This window comes from Haemorhous mexicanus, chromosome 3, assembly GCF_027477595.1.
Source record: "Haemorhous mexicanus isolate bHaeMex1 chromosome 3, bHaeMex1.pri, whole genome shotgun sequence".
Classification (NCBI taxonomy): domain Eukaryota; kingdom Metazoa; phylum Chordata; class Aves; order Passeriformes; family Fringillidae; genus Haemorhous; species Haemorhous mexicanus.
This window is the reverse complement of record NC_082343.1, coordinates 62,262,650-62,279,993: the sequence shown is the minus strand read 5'-3', so window position 1 is coordinate 62,279,993 and position 17,344 is coordinate 62,262,650. Positions and strand designations below refer to the sequence as shown.

General features: G+C 37.2%; 1 protein-coding gene across 1 annotated transcript in view; it reads left to right on the top strand.

The window, feature by feature from the left end:
• The first annotated feature begins 374 nt into the window (after positions 1-374).
• Positions 375-17,344, top strand: part of ENPP3 (ectonucleotide pyrophosphatase/phosphodiesterase 3) — a 34,717-nt gene continuing 17,747 nt past the window's right edge. Inside the window, exons 1-11 of the mRNA XM_059842083.1 lie at positions 375-889; positions 3,907-3,985; positions 5,964-6,086; positions 7,276-7,401; positions 8,489-8,549; positions 9,834-9,931; positions 12,439-12,518; positions 13,070-13,189; positions 14,568-14,677; positions 16,058-16,123; positions 17,002-17,074. Of these exons, the coding sequence (XP_059698066.1) occupies positions 773-889; positions 3,907-3,985; positions 5,964-6,086; positions 7,276-7,401; positions 8,489-8,549; positions 9,834-9,931; positions 12,439-12,518; positions 13,070-13,189; positions 14,568-14,677; positions 16,058-16,123; positions 17,002-17,074 (1,053 nt within the window). The 5' untranslated portion in view covers positions 375-772. The remainder of the gene's footprint in view (positions 890-3,906; positions 3,986-5,963; positions 6,087-7,275; positions 7,402-8,488; positions 8,550-9,833; positions 9,932-12,438; positions 12,519-13,069; positions 13,190-14,567; positions 14,678-16,057; positions 16,124-17,001; positions 17,075-17,344) is intronic.

Sequence of the window (17,344 nt, the reverse complement as noted above, 5' to 3'; positions counted from 1 at the left end):
ATCAAATTTCAAATCAGATCAATATCTGAATAGTTACATATTCATCATAGTCCTAGTAAGCTTTGAAGGTACATTTTCCTAACAGCCAATCCTTCCAGTAGCCACCAAGTTGAAAAACAAATAGATTTTAAATTGTACTTAAACAAAACCTTTTTTTTAATTTAATTTAATTTGATTTGGCTGTATGCAATTTGCTTTTAATTAGCACAGTTATATGTGCTGGGAAAAAAACGGTGTAAGAGAGGGAAAGAAGTTGAGACAAAGATGGATTGAAACTAACAGGGAGAAATCCTCCCATGCTAAATAAGGAAAGCAATCTGAATATATAGGCGTGACACAAAACACGAAATAAGAAACCGTCTCCTTTCATACTGGTTTCGTATACTTAACACTTTCTTTGAGGATAAATTCTCTGGATGACAAGCTTTTAACTAAATAGTTGCGTACTTGAGTATTTTAGCATTTTATTGCTTAGCAACACTTTAATTCTAATCTTCACTTAAGTGTTTGCCTCATGCCGTTCTTATCTTGAACACTCAGGTTCTCTGAACACAGATAAATGTTTTTCAGCCTTTGACCTTTCAAAATAGTTTTCCTGCTTGCTTTGGCTTCCTGCAAACCTAACACGGATGCAAAAGCTGAGATCTCATAAAAAGACCTATGAGCAAAGTACTAGAACTCTTGAAGAAAGAGTAGCCTCTCACTTGCAGCTAAAACAGCTGGTGGGGCTGAGGAGGGCAGGAGACGCAGACGAGTGGCAGATCTCGATAAAATGGAACTTGAGGATGATATAACCAAGGATCACAGAGGGTATTCAGAGGAGATATCTTTAAAATCAGAAGAGTATGTGAAGAAAAAAACCGTCTTGAAATACAAAGTCATCTGTGCTGTAAGTAGGTGCTGCTCTTCAGGGCTGCCTTTTTTACAATTCTCAATTCTGTAGGATTTTTTGAAGTTTCATTGTATCAGTGTAATCATTTGGGGTAGCTTAGTAATTGGTAGTTAAAATTTTACTGCATGAGTGTGTCACTGAAACTGCACTAGCTTCACTGGCACATTTCTAAAGTTCTTCTAGTACCTATGAAGTAATTTTTTTTACTGTCAGTTTTTGTTGTACTTCATTAACCTGACAGTTCTTTTGCATTGTGAAGACATTGCTTCGATACTTTGTTTTAGATATTGTCTCAAAACAGATGTGTTTGTGGCCAAAGCAACCACACTTTCTTTTTGCTTACTTTTATCTTTATATTTGTCATTAACAAAACAGAACCTATAGTCAAGTCTTTGGCAAAAAACGACTTGGAAGGAAGGCATGGGAAAAGCCTAATGAAATGTTTTGTACAGTATTCTCAGTCCCACATCTCAAATATCGTGTCAACTCTTCACCTCTTCCCCGAGGTTTTGAGAGCATGCAGCTGCCTTGTAAACAATAAAGTATAGGCTTTTTGTGAAGTTTTAAAAATATTTTCATGTATCTTCTGTTCATGACCACAATAAGGATTAAGTATGTATATATGTTTGCACAAGCTCTTGCATTTCTAAATTGAAATTTAGAGAAAACTACAAATACTGATTTTAGAAAAACTGCAACTTAGTTTTGAAAACAGCCCTATAAAAAAAAGAGTCAAGCTACTATACTTTTCAGTTCTATGTCATCAGCAAAATTTCACATAGTGCAATTTCCTATTTAATGCTGCATTGTGCAAGGATTGCATAAAATATGAGGGAAATACTGGAAATTGTGAAAAAAAAAGAAGATTAAATATCAGGCATATTTTTTCTAAAGTCATCAGTTAAAAATGAGTCATGAGAAAGAATGTGGGAAAACTGCATAACTATAAAGTAAAGTAAATTATACCTTCAAGAGGTACTTAGAAGAGTAAAGTGAGAAATTTAAGAATCCTAAAACATATTCATTCTTTCAGATGTACTAGTTTTCAAATGCCTGCTTATGCAAAACTCACAATCTACACATTGGAGGTGTAAATTCTTAATATTCCACACAATTTATGTTTTTGCTAAATCTAATGCATGAAATACTTTCTTGTCAACTTCTTCCTGAAACTTTAGGCAGAGAATAGGAGCCACACTGTAAGTCCTCCAGCAAACAGAGCATATGCCCTAGGAGCAACTTTTCTAAGAATAAGTAGTTGTAATTCTGAATTTAGTCATAGAAGTTAGCTGTGGAAAGCCTGAGGATTTGAATAGGTGCTCCAAAGTTATTTCACTGTAAGAATTAATGTCCCAAAATCAAGGGTGTTTGTGTAAAAGTTGTAATAAATGCATCATCTTATTTGTTTACCTGATAGGAATTTTTGGGTCTTACTTCAGCTGTTTTATTACTTGAAGAAGTGGGAATGTTTGTTGCTGTAGTAGCTCTATTTTAATTTGTACTTCGGTTTAGTAGGATCTATTTATTTCAATTACAAATGTGAGTTTTAGTCAAAATGAAGGGTAAAACCACAGTGTCTTTGAGGTGAAAAGTACATGCCCTAGTGATTAGGCTTATCTATGCTCAGTGAAACACTTGGCAGTGTTATCCTCCCTGCCCAGAAAGAGTGCCTGCTGGTCTAGCCCAAAAGAACTCATTAACACCCTTATTCTCAGAGCCTGCTCACTGGATGTAGGATTAAACTGCTGCCTTCACACCTGAGGTCTCTCTTCGAGGGACTTCAGCATTTCTGCCAGTTTGGGTAATCTTTCCACACATCCTTACTCCATCTGTCTCCTTCATCCAGTTCTCTCACCAATACCATTTCCACTCCTTTTGAGGTACATCTGTGCAAAAACCTGTGAGTAAGTAGTGGGAAGAAAGTAAAGTTGAGAAGGAAAAAATATGAAGGAAGTACCTATGGCATTGCTAGTGCTTGGTGTTGCCAGAGATATAAATCAGTTGTACACCCACATGTGAGAACTGAGCAGCCCTCCCTGCTGCCACACTTCTGCCCAGCACCTGAAAGGCAGGACAGGCAGCCACAAAGATAAGGGATGCATGTGCAGTTTTTCTCAGTTTCTTAAAATTGCTGTAGTCTCAGATAAGAGGCTCCATTACAATTATACTGAGCTTGAGGAGTAATCCTCTCTCATTTCTACTTTATTTTTAAACTTAGTACTTCCAGAAATCAGCTGATTCCTGATTCCTGAAAATGGAAGAAGACAAAAGAAAGCTCTGAGGCAAAAATGGGACATAAACTGGGCGGTTTCATGGTGATTTTTTCTGTGATATGCATTTTCTTTCCCATGATTATCTTAGTGAAGAGGAAAATGCATCTATCACAAAAACTCTGAGAAGGTTGCCACTTTTCACTGCACCTTTGGCCTGTTGAGCTTTGTGTCTGTTGAGCTGATAGAGACTTCCTGAGCTCATCCCCAGTCTCCCAAATGTTATGCTGCTTTCTGTTAAGGAGTTTCCTTGGGCTGTTAGTCTCCTTCCAATTTCCTCTAACCTTACTAACAAGGTGACCTATTATAAGAAACTAGCATGTGGGTGAAAATTTTACACTTGCAGCTTCAGTCCAGCTAAATTTCTTAAGAAATCCTTGTGATCATATCAGGTAAATACAGAATATAAATAAAAGTGATTGCCTTTATTTGTACAGGCGAAGCCTATGCAAAACAGATAAATACACTGATTACTTCCGACTTTCTTTTCTCCAGCAAAATTTTCCCCAATTACAACATCAAAACTGGCCATAGGTTAAAAGTGCAGCATTAAGACCTCTGATTCTAAGGTTATAACTATTGTGCCTGTCCTATCTTCAGGCTCAATTTTTTGATGAAGAACTTCAGTGAAATTATTAGTTCTTAAATCATACATTCATAGAAATATTAATAAGAGTTAATTTCTAATAAACATAACAATTTATCACAGTTGTGAACGTTGCTTTCCCTGTGTCTGTGTGACAGGTTCTGCTGTGTGCTTTGGTGGTTGTATCCCTGGGACTAGGTTTAGGACTAGGACTCAACCGTGGAAACCAGGAGCAAGGTATGTTTATGATACTTTTAGCATAATTACCAATGATCTGGATTTGGCAAAGGCTTTCAACAAAGGCTCTTTTATAGTGTAATGTAAATGATCTGTGAAAAGTCACCATCTGTGAAAATAAAGTTCTTGTGAAGTTCTTACGAGTTCAGTTGTATAAAAACTGAACACTCACTATCTGTACTTGAAGAACCTATCCTAAACCACCAAGTGCCTTGCTGAATTTTTCTGAATGTGGGAAACCTAGTTCATGGCACACTGGAAATTTTATTATGTTATCACTTCCAGAAAATTTGAGATATGCTGTCCTATTATATATAATTATATATATAATTATTGCAATTATTCTATTATATATAATTATTACTTAAACAATAGTTCATGAAAGAAATATAATTGGATCATCTTCAGTATATTTGGCATAGTTCAGGAGGCTGATGCTAAAACAGATTATGAATTTTCTTTGAAATCTTGAGTTTCTGTAAAGCTACAGTAAAAAGGGGGTAGGGTAGTGGCTTGATTCAGTGAAATGGTATTTTTTAGTTAGGGAAAAAAGTAATGTTTGATGTCAGGGTGTCAGTCTAGGTGAGAACAAACAAATGCAGCACACTGTGAATTAAATGAAACACTTCCTTTAGAATCAAAACAAGAGTAGTCCCTTCTGGAGGAGTTCAAGGAAAGACATTCTCATTGCACATTTCTCATTGCTAATCAACACATATTGTACTTGTTTTATGAGTAGCTCATCAAGTCTTAGACCCTTCTGAAGACTTTCAGTAGCATGGGCCGTAGCAAATAAGATGAAATGGAACCGTAACTGGGTTTTGATAATTTGAAAATTATTTTAGCTCTGCATTGGCTCTACAAAGTGGAGTACAGAGAATGTGGATACAAGGCTTGTCCATGTGGAGGCTGGTGTGGAGCTGCAAGTGATCTTTGGAGATTTGGGTTTTCTTCAGGTGTCCTCAGGAGACCTAGAGCTGTTTCTTCACCCTGCTCAAAGGTGTCAGAGCTGTGCTGTGGAATACTTGTCTCAACTTTCAATGCCAGGTGTATCTTTTGGACCCTTTTCTTTGTTTTAATTAGAACAACCCAACTTACAGATTTTTAAGGGACATGATAATGATAAAGTAGCAGAGATATTGTCAGAGTCCTGAGTGCTCCAATAAGCTTTATGGATTGTGTCCAGATGGCTTTTGAACATCTCCAGGAAAGGAGATTCCCCTGGGCTGTCCCCACCCTGCCCAGAGCCCAAGGGCCACTGCCCCTGTCCAAGCACTGACCCAGCAGGGATGGCCACCAGCTTGCCACAGCCTTGCCCTGCCCAGCCATGAGTCCTGCTGAGCCAGTACCACCCACGAGCCAACAGCCTGGCCTTGACCTGTCCCTGTTGTCATGGAAGTGCCCAGTGCCTGGTGTGGGGCTGCCCTTGTGCTGCCTCACCTGCTCTGCTCCAGGCTGGAGTGGTGACATGGCTCCTGATTGCTGGTCCCTGCCCAGCTGCCCCTGGGGAGCCCCCATGGCTCGAGTACCCTGCCCTGAGGGAGCTTCTGTCCCATGCAGGTCTATTACAGAGCATCAGGAAGAGTGGGAATCACTCTTCCTCTCTTATGTCAGACTGAGATACGAGCAGAGGAGATGCCAGTCTCCCCTTCCTCATGCTGGCAGAGTGGGACACCCTGGCATTTCCTCCTGTGCCAGTGGTTCTGCAGAGATCTGTGCAGAAACAGCCCTGCCCCAGGCTGCGGGCCAGCATGGTCCCAAAAGCTGTCAGACCTTCAACTCCCAGAGGGATTCCTACAGCCTTGCTTCCACCGTGTTGGCCCATGTGCTGATGACTGTATTGGAAAATGGCTAGGGAATCACATTTGGGAAATTATTCAGCACATCTCTCCGTGCAGCCCATATCCATGATCTGTTTAACTGACCTATGTGGGACAGGGTTATCTGAGCACTCAGCCTTGCTGCCTTCCCCCTACAGTCAGCTGCAGACACAAGTGCAGCGAGCCACAGAGGAAAGATGTGCCTGGCTGCCAGTGTGACACCAGCTGCAAGGAGCGTCAGGACTGCTGCTGGGACTATGAGGACACCTGTGTGGAGCCAAGTAAGTTCCCCTCCAGGCAGTGCTCACTGGTGTCCATTTTATTTTGAATTTGTTTCTTCCTGTGACTGAAATAGAAAATGGGTAATTGTCATGTTTATGCAGATGCACAGAAGTCATGTCACACAGAATAGTTAAGGTTGCAATGGACCACTGGAGGTAATCTAGTTGAATCTCCCTGCTCAAGCAAGATCCTAGAGCGCACTCCTAAGGGTTGTGTCCAGGTGGCTTTTGAATGTCTCCAGGAAAGAAGATTCCACAACCTCTCTGAGCAACCTTTCCAGTGCTCTGCCACCCTCACAGTAAAGTTATTCTTCCTGTTCAGGTGGATGCGGCAGAGTCAAGCTGCCTCTGTGGGTGGCTAGAGAGCTGTAACTTGATGACCTGGCAGGACACAAAATCTTCCTGCATCTTTCTCAAATCAGACCCCTGTATTTTTGTCCTTTATGGATAACCAAAGCACTTGCCATGCGTATTTCATGGCACATACAAGCTGAAGATGAGCATGAGCAGCAATAATGGGTTATCTTTAAGCAGGACCCTTGAAGCAGCCCTGTTGTGCTGGTACCTCTTGCACATATGAAAATAAGGGGGTGTTTCCCAGTCAGTTGTGCTCTCCAGCTTCATGCAGACCTCAGTGGGGGCCTGGGACTGGAGGAGTCCACTTGTCTTCCAGGGGACAACCTGGTTCTGCATTGAGGCCAGGCTCCTCTCCAGTTACTCTCTCTCCTTTCCCAGCAGCTTCTCCAGTATTTCTTCATCCTTATTGCTTTTTCTGCCCACTTCAGCCCTTGCTTCTCTTTTTTTTATTTTGCACTCTGCTGGAACTCATGTGCAAGAGCATGAAAACAATGTTTGCTTCTCTTTCTCCTCTGTAAAAGAAATGTGATTTTTTTTAAATTTTGTTTTGTTTGTATTTTTCCCTAGATCTTTTTTTGAGGGAGGTGACTTTGGGGACACCTTTGTAAAATAAATTATTTTATGACTCTGTGTTACTGTTCAATGGCCAAAGAAATTGGCTTTTTGCATTGAATGAGATGTTGAGTTTTCTTTCCAGAGCAAACTTCTGAAGCAACTCAAACAGTACATATAAAGAACAATTTGTTTTTCTTCACCTGTTTGAAGGATTTCCATGCAAAGAAGTTCACATGAGGTGAACTGAATCATAGTTTTTTTTCCTTCCAATTTTCAGCCCGATCTTGGAAGTGCACTAATTTCCGTTGCGGTGAGACAAGAATACCTGGAAGTTACTGTTCTTGTTCTGATGACTGCTTGCAGAAAAAAGACTGTTGTGTAAATTACTACAGCATTTGCAAAGGTAAATTGAAATCAAAAAGTTTTACATATAAATTTTTGTATGAAATAGATGGGCAAACATTGAAAATATAAAGGTAGATGATTTTGTTTCTCAAGACCAGAGTCTGACTGGCATTTTGAAAAATTAATGTTTTGAGATGAAGCTTTTGGTATTTGTGAAAAAACAGTGAAAAACACAGTTTCTGCAGAACACTGTGAATTGTGTCATCCATGAGATAGACAGAATGATTTGGATATTGCAGAAGTATACCATGTGAGGACTTTGGATTATTTGCTTTTTTTCTTTTTTTTTTTCCTTTCGACCCTGCCGCCCCGAAATAGATGGAGACAATCTGAAGTATATATTGTCATCTCTAATTTAAAATTTCCTATCCTTTTTATTACAAGTCTGGTTTTAGATTGGATTGCTTATGTTTTACTTATTTTTGAATATCTTTGTTCATGGATAATTGTTTCACACTGGCTCCAGCTAAACACATAAAGAATAGTGCAGGTACAATTCAGTTACAGGAATGACCCTTGAGGAGTATGATGGTGACATGGTATCTGTTATCAGAATTCCTTTGTGTTGTGGAAAGGGATAAATCTAAGGCAACTCCTGTAAAATTACAGTTGTTAACTAAATGCAGATTAAAGTTAAAAAAAGTTAAACCCCTACATACAGAAAGAAAAGAAGTACTAAAGTGAGCCCTGGGCTTGTCAGTGGTAGTGTGTCAGTGGTACATAGAAAAGGAAAAAGGAATAAGAAGCCCCATGTGGACAGGATAGAATTTGAATATTTTTAATTTAAAACTCAAAAAAAGTCTAAGCTTTCATAGTGTTTTCTTCTTCATTTTGTTTCTTTGCTTTTCTGTGTAGCATATGTTCTTTTTTTTAGACTTACAGTTGTGAGCACTAGTCCTTTCAAGGTTTGAAACAATTAGGTTGCACCAAATTGTTTCTAAAGTAAAGGTGTCTTTAGATCTAGATTTCCGTTGAAGCAGAAAATGTTACAGGAAGAGCTTCAAAAAGATCATCCAGGCAGCTGCTTTGTTTGGTGGTGGTGGTGGGGTTCAGTGCTAACTCAGTTTTTTTTTTTTTCCTTTTAGGTGAAACATCTTGGGTAGAAGAACCGTGTGAGTCAGTTGAAACTCCTCAGTGTCCAGACGGGTAGGATAAAGGAATTTGTCTTCTTAGCAAATAAAATCTTTGCAATGGTCAGAAATACTCCAGTATTCTGAAACAGGTTTTCATATTTATGGAGAGTAAAGTCCCTGTCCTGAGGAATATTCTGTAGAAATGATTTGTGACTAGGAATGTTTGTTCTTTCAAAAATCTTTGTCATTCATTGATCATTTACAGTTTAGAGCAGAGTACAGAAGTTCAAATTCAGATTGAAATTCAGCAAAGACCTGGAAAACCTGTTAGAGTTATCTCAAGGTTCATTTATCACAAATTGTTCACAGTCCATTTTATGTTACCATATTGTATCTTTGACAACTCAGATAAGTTACCTTATGCAGTCTGTAATAACAGATAGAATCTGTGATCTGTGATTTCAATTCTTTAGGCAACAGGGTTATTCAGGGGATTTTTGCTCCAATTATTTGCAGGAAGAAAGGTAGCTATGAAAATAAGATAGCTATGAAGTAGCTGTATATCTACAAATGCTGAAAAAATATTGCTATTTGTGCAGGATTTCAGAATAGTAGGTAGAGGCTAGACAGAAACAACATTTAAAAGTTGTCCTTGAAGAAAGATGAATTAATTTCTTTATGGTATTTGTGATATTATCCATTATTTTATTTTATTTTACTACCAACTTCATTTAATTAAAACAGTAAGACCATTGGCATTGTGACTTCTTTGTGGTTCCTGCATGCACCTCCCAAAATAGGTATCAAAGTACACTTTTTAGGTTAACAAATAACTTACTGAGTTAACACAGTTTTGTAGGCTAAAGCTTGGAAAGTAGTGGAGAGGGGCTTCTTAAGTGCTATACACCACATTGAAGTATAGAGATCCATTTAATTTCAGATTCAAATCAGTAAGCTGTTTTATGCAGACTGTTTTTATACAAACTATTGATGCTAGTGTGCTTCTGTGTTTTGGAAAAACCACTGTTAATAAGAACAAACTGGGATAGTGATTACTGCCTGATGTCAATATGTAACTTTTAAAGAATATTATGACTGAAATGATCACTTGTATTTTATTCCTCCTCTGGTTTCTTACCAGAAGGATTATTATTATTATTTAAATATTATTATTTAAATATTATTATTATTCTAAATATTGAACTATTTCTTTATCTCACACTGTGTAATTCATTCTGGGATGCATATGAATACTCTAGATCCTGCTCATAAAAACTGAATTTATATTGTTAGAAATCTTAATAAGTCACCAACTCTCCAAACTTCTTTATGATGATAAATTTATATTTTCTTGTAGATTTAGTCTCCCACCACTTATCATTTTTTCAATGGATGGGTTTAGAGCAGAATATTTGGAAACCTGGAGTTCTTTGCTGCCAAATATTGAAAAACTCAGTAAGTTACCAAGGGTCCTTTGACTGTTTTGTTTCAAAGTCTGCATGCAACCTCTCTGGTCCCTTTTGCTACTGTCATGCATGTGTTGCTCAGCAGTAAAAAAATCACAAACCAGGCCTTTCTCATCAGTTGTATCTTTTCATTATTATATATATTCTGCATTGCTTCTTGTGCTTGCACAGCAAAAGAACATGACTTTTTTTTTTTTAGCAAGGCCTCTAATATTGGTCAGCAGCTTTTTATTAAATATATGGTTTGAAATATACTTTTAAATACTTTTTAAAGCTGAGAAAAAGTTCCAGATAAGCATTCCCTGCACTCTCAGTACTGCAATAAAAAGTAGCTGAAGAGCTGATAAGGAGTGGAACATTGAAGCATAATGCATTGAGTTATGGGGATTTTTTTTTTTTTCCAATTCAGATATTTTAAGTATGTTGACATTTTTCCAGTAAGGCTCAAGTAACCGTCTTCCAGCATTTCTGAATATTGTGAGGAACAGTAAGTTAAAGATCTTTAGCTTGTGCTTTAAAATGCTCTAAAAAGTGAGACCGTTAGTGTGTGCATATTTGGTTAAAATTCCTGAATATTTTAGAACTCAGATCTCCAGAGACAAAATGTCTCCATATTTAGTAATTTCTTCTCAGCAGCAATAGTCTAAGTTGACAGTATTTGTATCAGTCCTGAGTAGGTTACATTATGTTTCTATTGTGCTCCTTTGAAAATTTCACATGCATGTTATGAAGTACTACATTTTATGGAATAGTTAACAATCTTTTTTGAGGATAATGAGAGTATCCAGAAACCTGAGCTTGAACTAATGTGCAAACCTGACTTCTCTGGCTAATTTTTTATCCTGTGACATCATTCTGACTGGAAGGAACTTGAATCAGTGAAGGACTCATGAATGCTGCAGTCAGTAGTCAGTTCCAGCCTTTTGAAACAAGGTGAAAAGCGAATGCCAAACTGGCAAAAGGAACGAATACCATTCTATGTCTATGTACCCAAGAAATCCTTTGAAACAAGAACCAATCTCATTCAGCATTGCTCATATTTGTGGTCAACTTGAGCAATTGTTTATGCACACTCATGCTTATATTTCTCAGAAATCTACAGGAAAGGGAAATTTCTTTCTTTACAGAAGAAAAAATGAAGTGTTGATTGGTAGAATAAAATCTTTCCTCTCTATTAACTCCTTTAACCTAGAACTTTCAGTAAAGGTCATCAAGCTTATAGAATAAGTACACTATGAATATAGATTCTTTATTGTGCAAGAGAAATCCATAGAAAATTTTGCCAATTTTCTCAAATCTTTAAATTATTCATTATTCAGCTGTTCTTCAAACACTCTTTATTAAGCCTTTTTTTTTTTTTTCTGTATCACATTGGAACAGTTGTGCTGGAAAAATTCACATTTTCATAATTTTGATTGCTTAGTTAAAAACAGCTTCTGTTCTTTGGCTGAAATGGTCTACATCAATGAAAAAAGTGTGTTTGAGCATGAATGAAATAATCATCTGCTTACAGCTTAATATAGAATTTTGTCTATGTGAGTTAGATGTAAAAACATCATTAAGGCATCTTCCAGTCTTCATATATTTGTTTTGTGAGTAAATAAATTTAATCTTACAGTGGATTTAGACATTACAGATGTTAGTGTCATGAGAACCTTTGATTGATGAAAAATAATGCAATGTTTGGAGATACAGGCAGGACACCTGGTGTGGGATTCACTCCAGGGCAGAACACTTGCATTTAGACATATTCTTGGAGATGTCTGCATGTGAGATGATTATATGCTCATTGAAGTCAGTGCCTTTTTGTTTGGTATAGTCTGCACAGTGCAAAAGCCTAGAGGACAAGTCAGCTCAATGAACAGACAGAGGGTGCCACGGGACAAGTTGTTGCCCTAATCTGTGTTTTTGGTATACTTCAGAGTGCCGTGGCCTTCAGCAGCTGTGTCAGGAGAACACAGATCTCGAAGGCGATTTGCATCAAAACTGTCAACTTTCATGCAGATGTCTTGGACATCAGAGGGCTTCCCAAATGTCACCTGACTACAGTGCTTGAGCAACTGAGTCCTTCCCTGCTTGTCACCAATCAGCTCTGCAGGGTATCTTTTTTGGTCTGACCTCAGGCTTCAGTCTCATTGCATAAGTATGCATAGCTAGGGCATTTTGGATCTCAGAAGTATCTGAGAAATTTGTTTGGATTGGCAGGCCAAAGGATGCAGGAGGAGCATCTGAAGGCCAGACAGGATCATTAAAGACTTCTCAAAGGACTGTAGGCCTCTAGGCTTTAGGCAGCGGAATTGGGCATCCAGGTCCACTGACTGCAATGGGACAGTAGGCTTAGCTCACAAGGAGGCACCAGGATTGTATGAGCTTTATTTTGGAGTGACATTCTTCTGTCTAAAGCTGCAGCAATTGATAGTGGTGATTTTTGTTTGTTTTTAAGACTGTTAGTTTTCAATTTAAGAAAATGCATATTAATACCCTGATCTGTTGCAGAAACGTGTGGCACACATTCGAAATACATGAGAGCTGTTTACCCCACAAAAACCTTTCCAAACCACTATACTATTGTCACAGTAAGTGAGAATTTTTGGTTTTGCTTTTCGTTATGTGGATAACACAGAAAGGATCTTGTGGTGCCCATCTTTTGTGGGACATGGGAACTCATGCTATAGCTATTCGAGAGAGATAGAGATACTGAGATGGTACATACAGGCATGATCTGTGTGGCTATACATCCTGCCCTGGCCTGTGAGCTGGTTATTCCTGATCCTTGTCAGTTTAATTGAATATGGGTGAGCATGGGTGAGGACACAGCCTTTTGATGATACCATTTGTTAGGGTGGGTTTGGCACCTGACATGCAGCCTCATGACATGCAGGGTTCTTAATCTATAGCACATCAGGTTTTAATTGGGCTGGGAAGGAAATATGGGAAAGGGAATTTGATGGGCACGCTGAATTCCTTGGCAGGAAGATGATCTGTGTGAATTAGGAAAGCGTTCTGCTTCTAAGATAAAAAATTTCTTTAAAAATTGCAACACCGTAGTAGCGTGCATTACAACATAATTTAGGGTCCATTTGATTTCAGGACTAAGAATTTTCTTTTGTGTATTCTCATTTTACAGGGATTGTATCCAGAATCTCATGGCATCATTGATAACAACATGTATGATGTAGACCTGGATGCACATTTTTCACTTTCAGGGGAGGAGAAATTCAAACCTGCATGGTGGAAAGGGCAACCAGTAGGTTTGTTTGTCATACTGCATTTATGTCCAGAGTGGTTTGTGTCATATCATAAAACAAAACAAAAAGGGAATAAAATATAAAACTGTGCAATATATTTGCAGAAAGTACTAGATAACCTGTAGGCTTCATATTATAGGCTGCTTACGAAATAGTTTGCTTGTTATGGAAAGTAAAAGGTCTCTTAAAATGTTAATTCTGAGACTTAAAATTTTCACTCAATGTGGCAGTTATTAAAAAAAAAAAAATCTGAAATATTTCATCTAGTACTGGAATGGGCTTCTTGCCACAGGCAGCCACAGTAAATTTTCAGTGTGATTTGATTTTGGGGTATTTCTTTTTGCTTGTCTTTTGATGACTTGCTGCAAAATGAAATTGGTTTCCAAATTACATCTATTTACACATATCTATTATCAAATGACCAGGCATTTAAAAGCAAGGAAGGGAGTAGCAAAGAGCTTAATTTCTGAAAAAAATGTCAATTGTATATAACATATATAACACATTTCATAAAAACCCTGAATTGTACATATGGTTATGATTCATATTATTAATTTCCTAGTAATATCAAGCTCTAATAACAATGCTGAAAAAAACCCTAAATATATGCAATATGTAGTATCCTTGCTTAATACACATTTATATATGTTTGTCTGTGTCTGTGGTAATGTTTATAATATACTCAAATACCCAAATTTTGGTGCTGGCTTTTTTCCTGAAGGATTCTGTCAGGTTTGTAACACAACCAGAGCTGCACTTTTTAGGATTAATATAAATATGCCCTCTTATAATGAAGTCATACAATTAGAATCTATATCTGAAATAGAGATACAAAAAGAAATGAAACTAATATAGCAGAATGTTTTAGTTGGAATGGACTTACAGTTATCATCTAGTTGCCTGACCAACTCTGGGCTGCCCAAACATTAGATCACATTTTTAAGGGTGCTGTCCAAATGCCTCATAAACACTGACAGGCATAGGGCAGCAACAACCTCTTTAGGAAGCCTGTTCCTGTGTTGTATGTGTAATAAAATGTTTCCTAATGCCAAGTCTGAATACCCCTAAGGAAGCTTCTTCCATCTTCATTTTCCTTGCCACGGGAAAAGGGATCACTGCCCGCTGGCATTTATGGAAATACCTATGTGTTTTTTTCTATGCTGAGACTATCCAGGAAGTTACAGCATCATGGTTTCCATGCTACTAGTTTTTCTTCAGAATGTGCATGTAGAGAACAAAACTTCATATCAGATATGGTCATTAGGTAACTGTGAAAGGAGAAGGAAAAATGTATACTTGCAGCACATATTTCTACTTTTGTGATCTGAAGTCCTCCAGTGGTGACAAAAATTAATTTGTTTGCATCTTTACCCAAAGGTCTGGCTGACAGCAATGTCCCAAAATTTGAAAGCAGGCACCTTCTTTTGGCCAGGCTCTGATGCTCCAATTGGGGGAACATACCCCACCCTGTACACCATGTACAACAGGTAAGATCTGATACAGCTTGTACTAAATTCCTGCAGATTACTCCAAAAATCCAAACTGCTATTTGACAGTTGAAAGAAATGAAATACAAGATTTTAAAACAAGTCTGACAGATAAGTGCCATGTCACATTATCCTGCTTATGCCATGGAATGACCAAAAATACTTGAAAATTTCAAAACGCTTCAGGGGTTTCACAATGAGAAAGTCAAAAAATACTGTATATTCTGCTCTCCTAGACAGTTTAGGAGTCTTAGCCAAATTCAAAACACTAGGAGAGCGTCCTGGAAATGATTAGTAGCCACTGCTAAGCTGCACCAATGATTGCCATATTTCCATACATAAAATCAACATGTATTATATAGCACTCTAAAAATATTTGCACTTGAGAATGAGCTTACAGATAACCTATACCCTAAGACAACAAACACAAACTAGGAAGCCATGGCAAGAGGCTATGGGAGACAGAAATTATTGGAGAGAGACTGCTGGAAGCAATTGAAAGAAGAAGGGCTCTAAATTTCCTCTGATCTTGCTTGCATGTTTGATAATGTGCACACACCTGTTGAGTCATAGTTCTTGTATGGTTTTTTTCTAGTTCATTCAAAGGTTGCACATGTGAAGTACCAATTGCCTTCATTGTTTTTGTGGCATTATTTTTGTTGTTTTTTTTGTTGTTGTTTTTGTTTTTTGTTTGCTTTACTATGGAAGACATTGGCATTAGTAAATTATTTCTAGATTTTGATGACTGTGATGATTACAGTATACTTCCCATGATTCTTTAGAAAGATAATCTAAAGCAAGCATAGAACCATAAGTCTCTATAGATAGCAGAGTTTGCAGTGATGTGTAGGCTTGATACTCAGAAAACATCTAAGTACTGTGAGTAACTAACATACAGCTTGTGTATGACTTTGAGGGAAAGCAGAGATATTTAATGGGTGAATTCTCTCATAGGAAACAAAGCATGATCTCACAAAGGCTTTGATGGCATTATTACTTACTTTTAAAATATGAAAGTCCAAGGCTTACATATGCTGGAAAGAATAAAAATTATTCTATCTTGTATTCAGGTTTATTTCCTCAACTTAAAATACCTTTTTTTGCATGTATTTTTAAATATATGAGTAGTCCCACCAAAACAGGCTTGTGTTTGCAAAATCAGGGTCTGTCTAATTTACAACTTAAAGTGACTGACATTAAGTTAAAAATGAGAGTAATAAAATCAATTGCTATATCTTGTTAAAATGTATCATTCTTAGTTCCAGATCTGTGACTTTGATAAATGAGTAGAGTATGGACTCTTTCTCTGTATCTAGGAAATAGAAGTGCTAGTCAGAAAGTCTTGTTAATCATATTTTTTTTAAATTAATTTCTTTTCAGTTCAATTCCATATGAAGAGAGAATTTCAGGAATACTGAAGTGGTTGGATAATGCCCAACCTGAGAGGTAACACTTTATAATATCTACCTGCTTTGTGAGACTAAAGCTTAGAAAAGTTTTAATGCTTGGCAATTGAAATTTATGTTGGTGTTTGTGAAACAAGGAATCTTCCTCACCATTTAAAATTATTATTTGCTGAACTTAAGCCTGTTCTGTATCTTATCATAGCTGTGATAAGACTGTAGGTACAAAAGATTAAAAAGTGAACATATCTGGACAGGATGTACTGTTGAATGAGTTTTACTTGATTGTTTTATCTTTTTTCTTGGTGCATGTGCTGAAGGAAACATTGATTCAGTTTCTAGTCTAAGTGTATGGATGAAAGATTTTATATGAAGGCTAATGCACAAGAAAGGTTAAATACATGAAAGTAATTGCAGTAAGAAATTCAAGATGAGAAGTAAATGTCAGTGCTGATCGTGGTGTTAACTTTGTGATGTGTAAAGAAATGAAATATTTTATATGGTAATTTGCTGATAAAATCCTAATGTATTTGCAGTTTGGAGATGCTCTCTAGAGTCTCACTGCTTAGTCAGGAAGAACTCTTTCAGATGGTAGTTCCATTTACATCTCAAAAAGGATTGTTTGCTCTGGTGTCTGAGATCTTGAATTTTTCCAGAGTGATTTCTGATTACCTGTTAAAGACACTGGATATTGTTTCTGAAATTGTAACTTCAAAAACCCCATGTTGATTAATTACAAAACTCAGAGGAAGTTGGATGATTATATTTGCTAGATAGACTGTTATCAAGGTTTAAAGAGGTTATTCATAATTCCTTTAAAAATGTCATTTAATATTGCTTTTTTTCCAAATCAAAGTGTTCTCTTTAGGTGCTGCCTCTAAATTGTCGTAATGTTCCATTCTTATTTATTTCTAACTCAAGGCCTGATGTGTACACTTTATACATTGAAGAACCAGATTCTTCTGGACATTCATTTGGACCAGTTAGTGGTGGTGTAAGTAGTTTCTATATTTTCCTTATACTTAGTTGCACTACAAATGGTGTTGTAGTATGAACTTAACCAATTTATAGACCTGAAAAGGATAGTAGATGAAAAATTGCCACGACTGTGACTTTTTGTTAAGAACTTTTGCTAGTGGTTGAGCCTAATGATATGCTTCCCATACTGTGTGTGAATCAAAAGAACCATTAACCAAAGAGACTGGCAGAAAATAATTTCAGGTCATACTAATAGAAAAAAATACTAATATTTATATTTAGACTG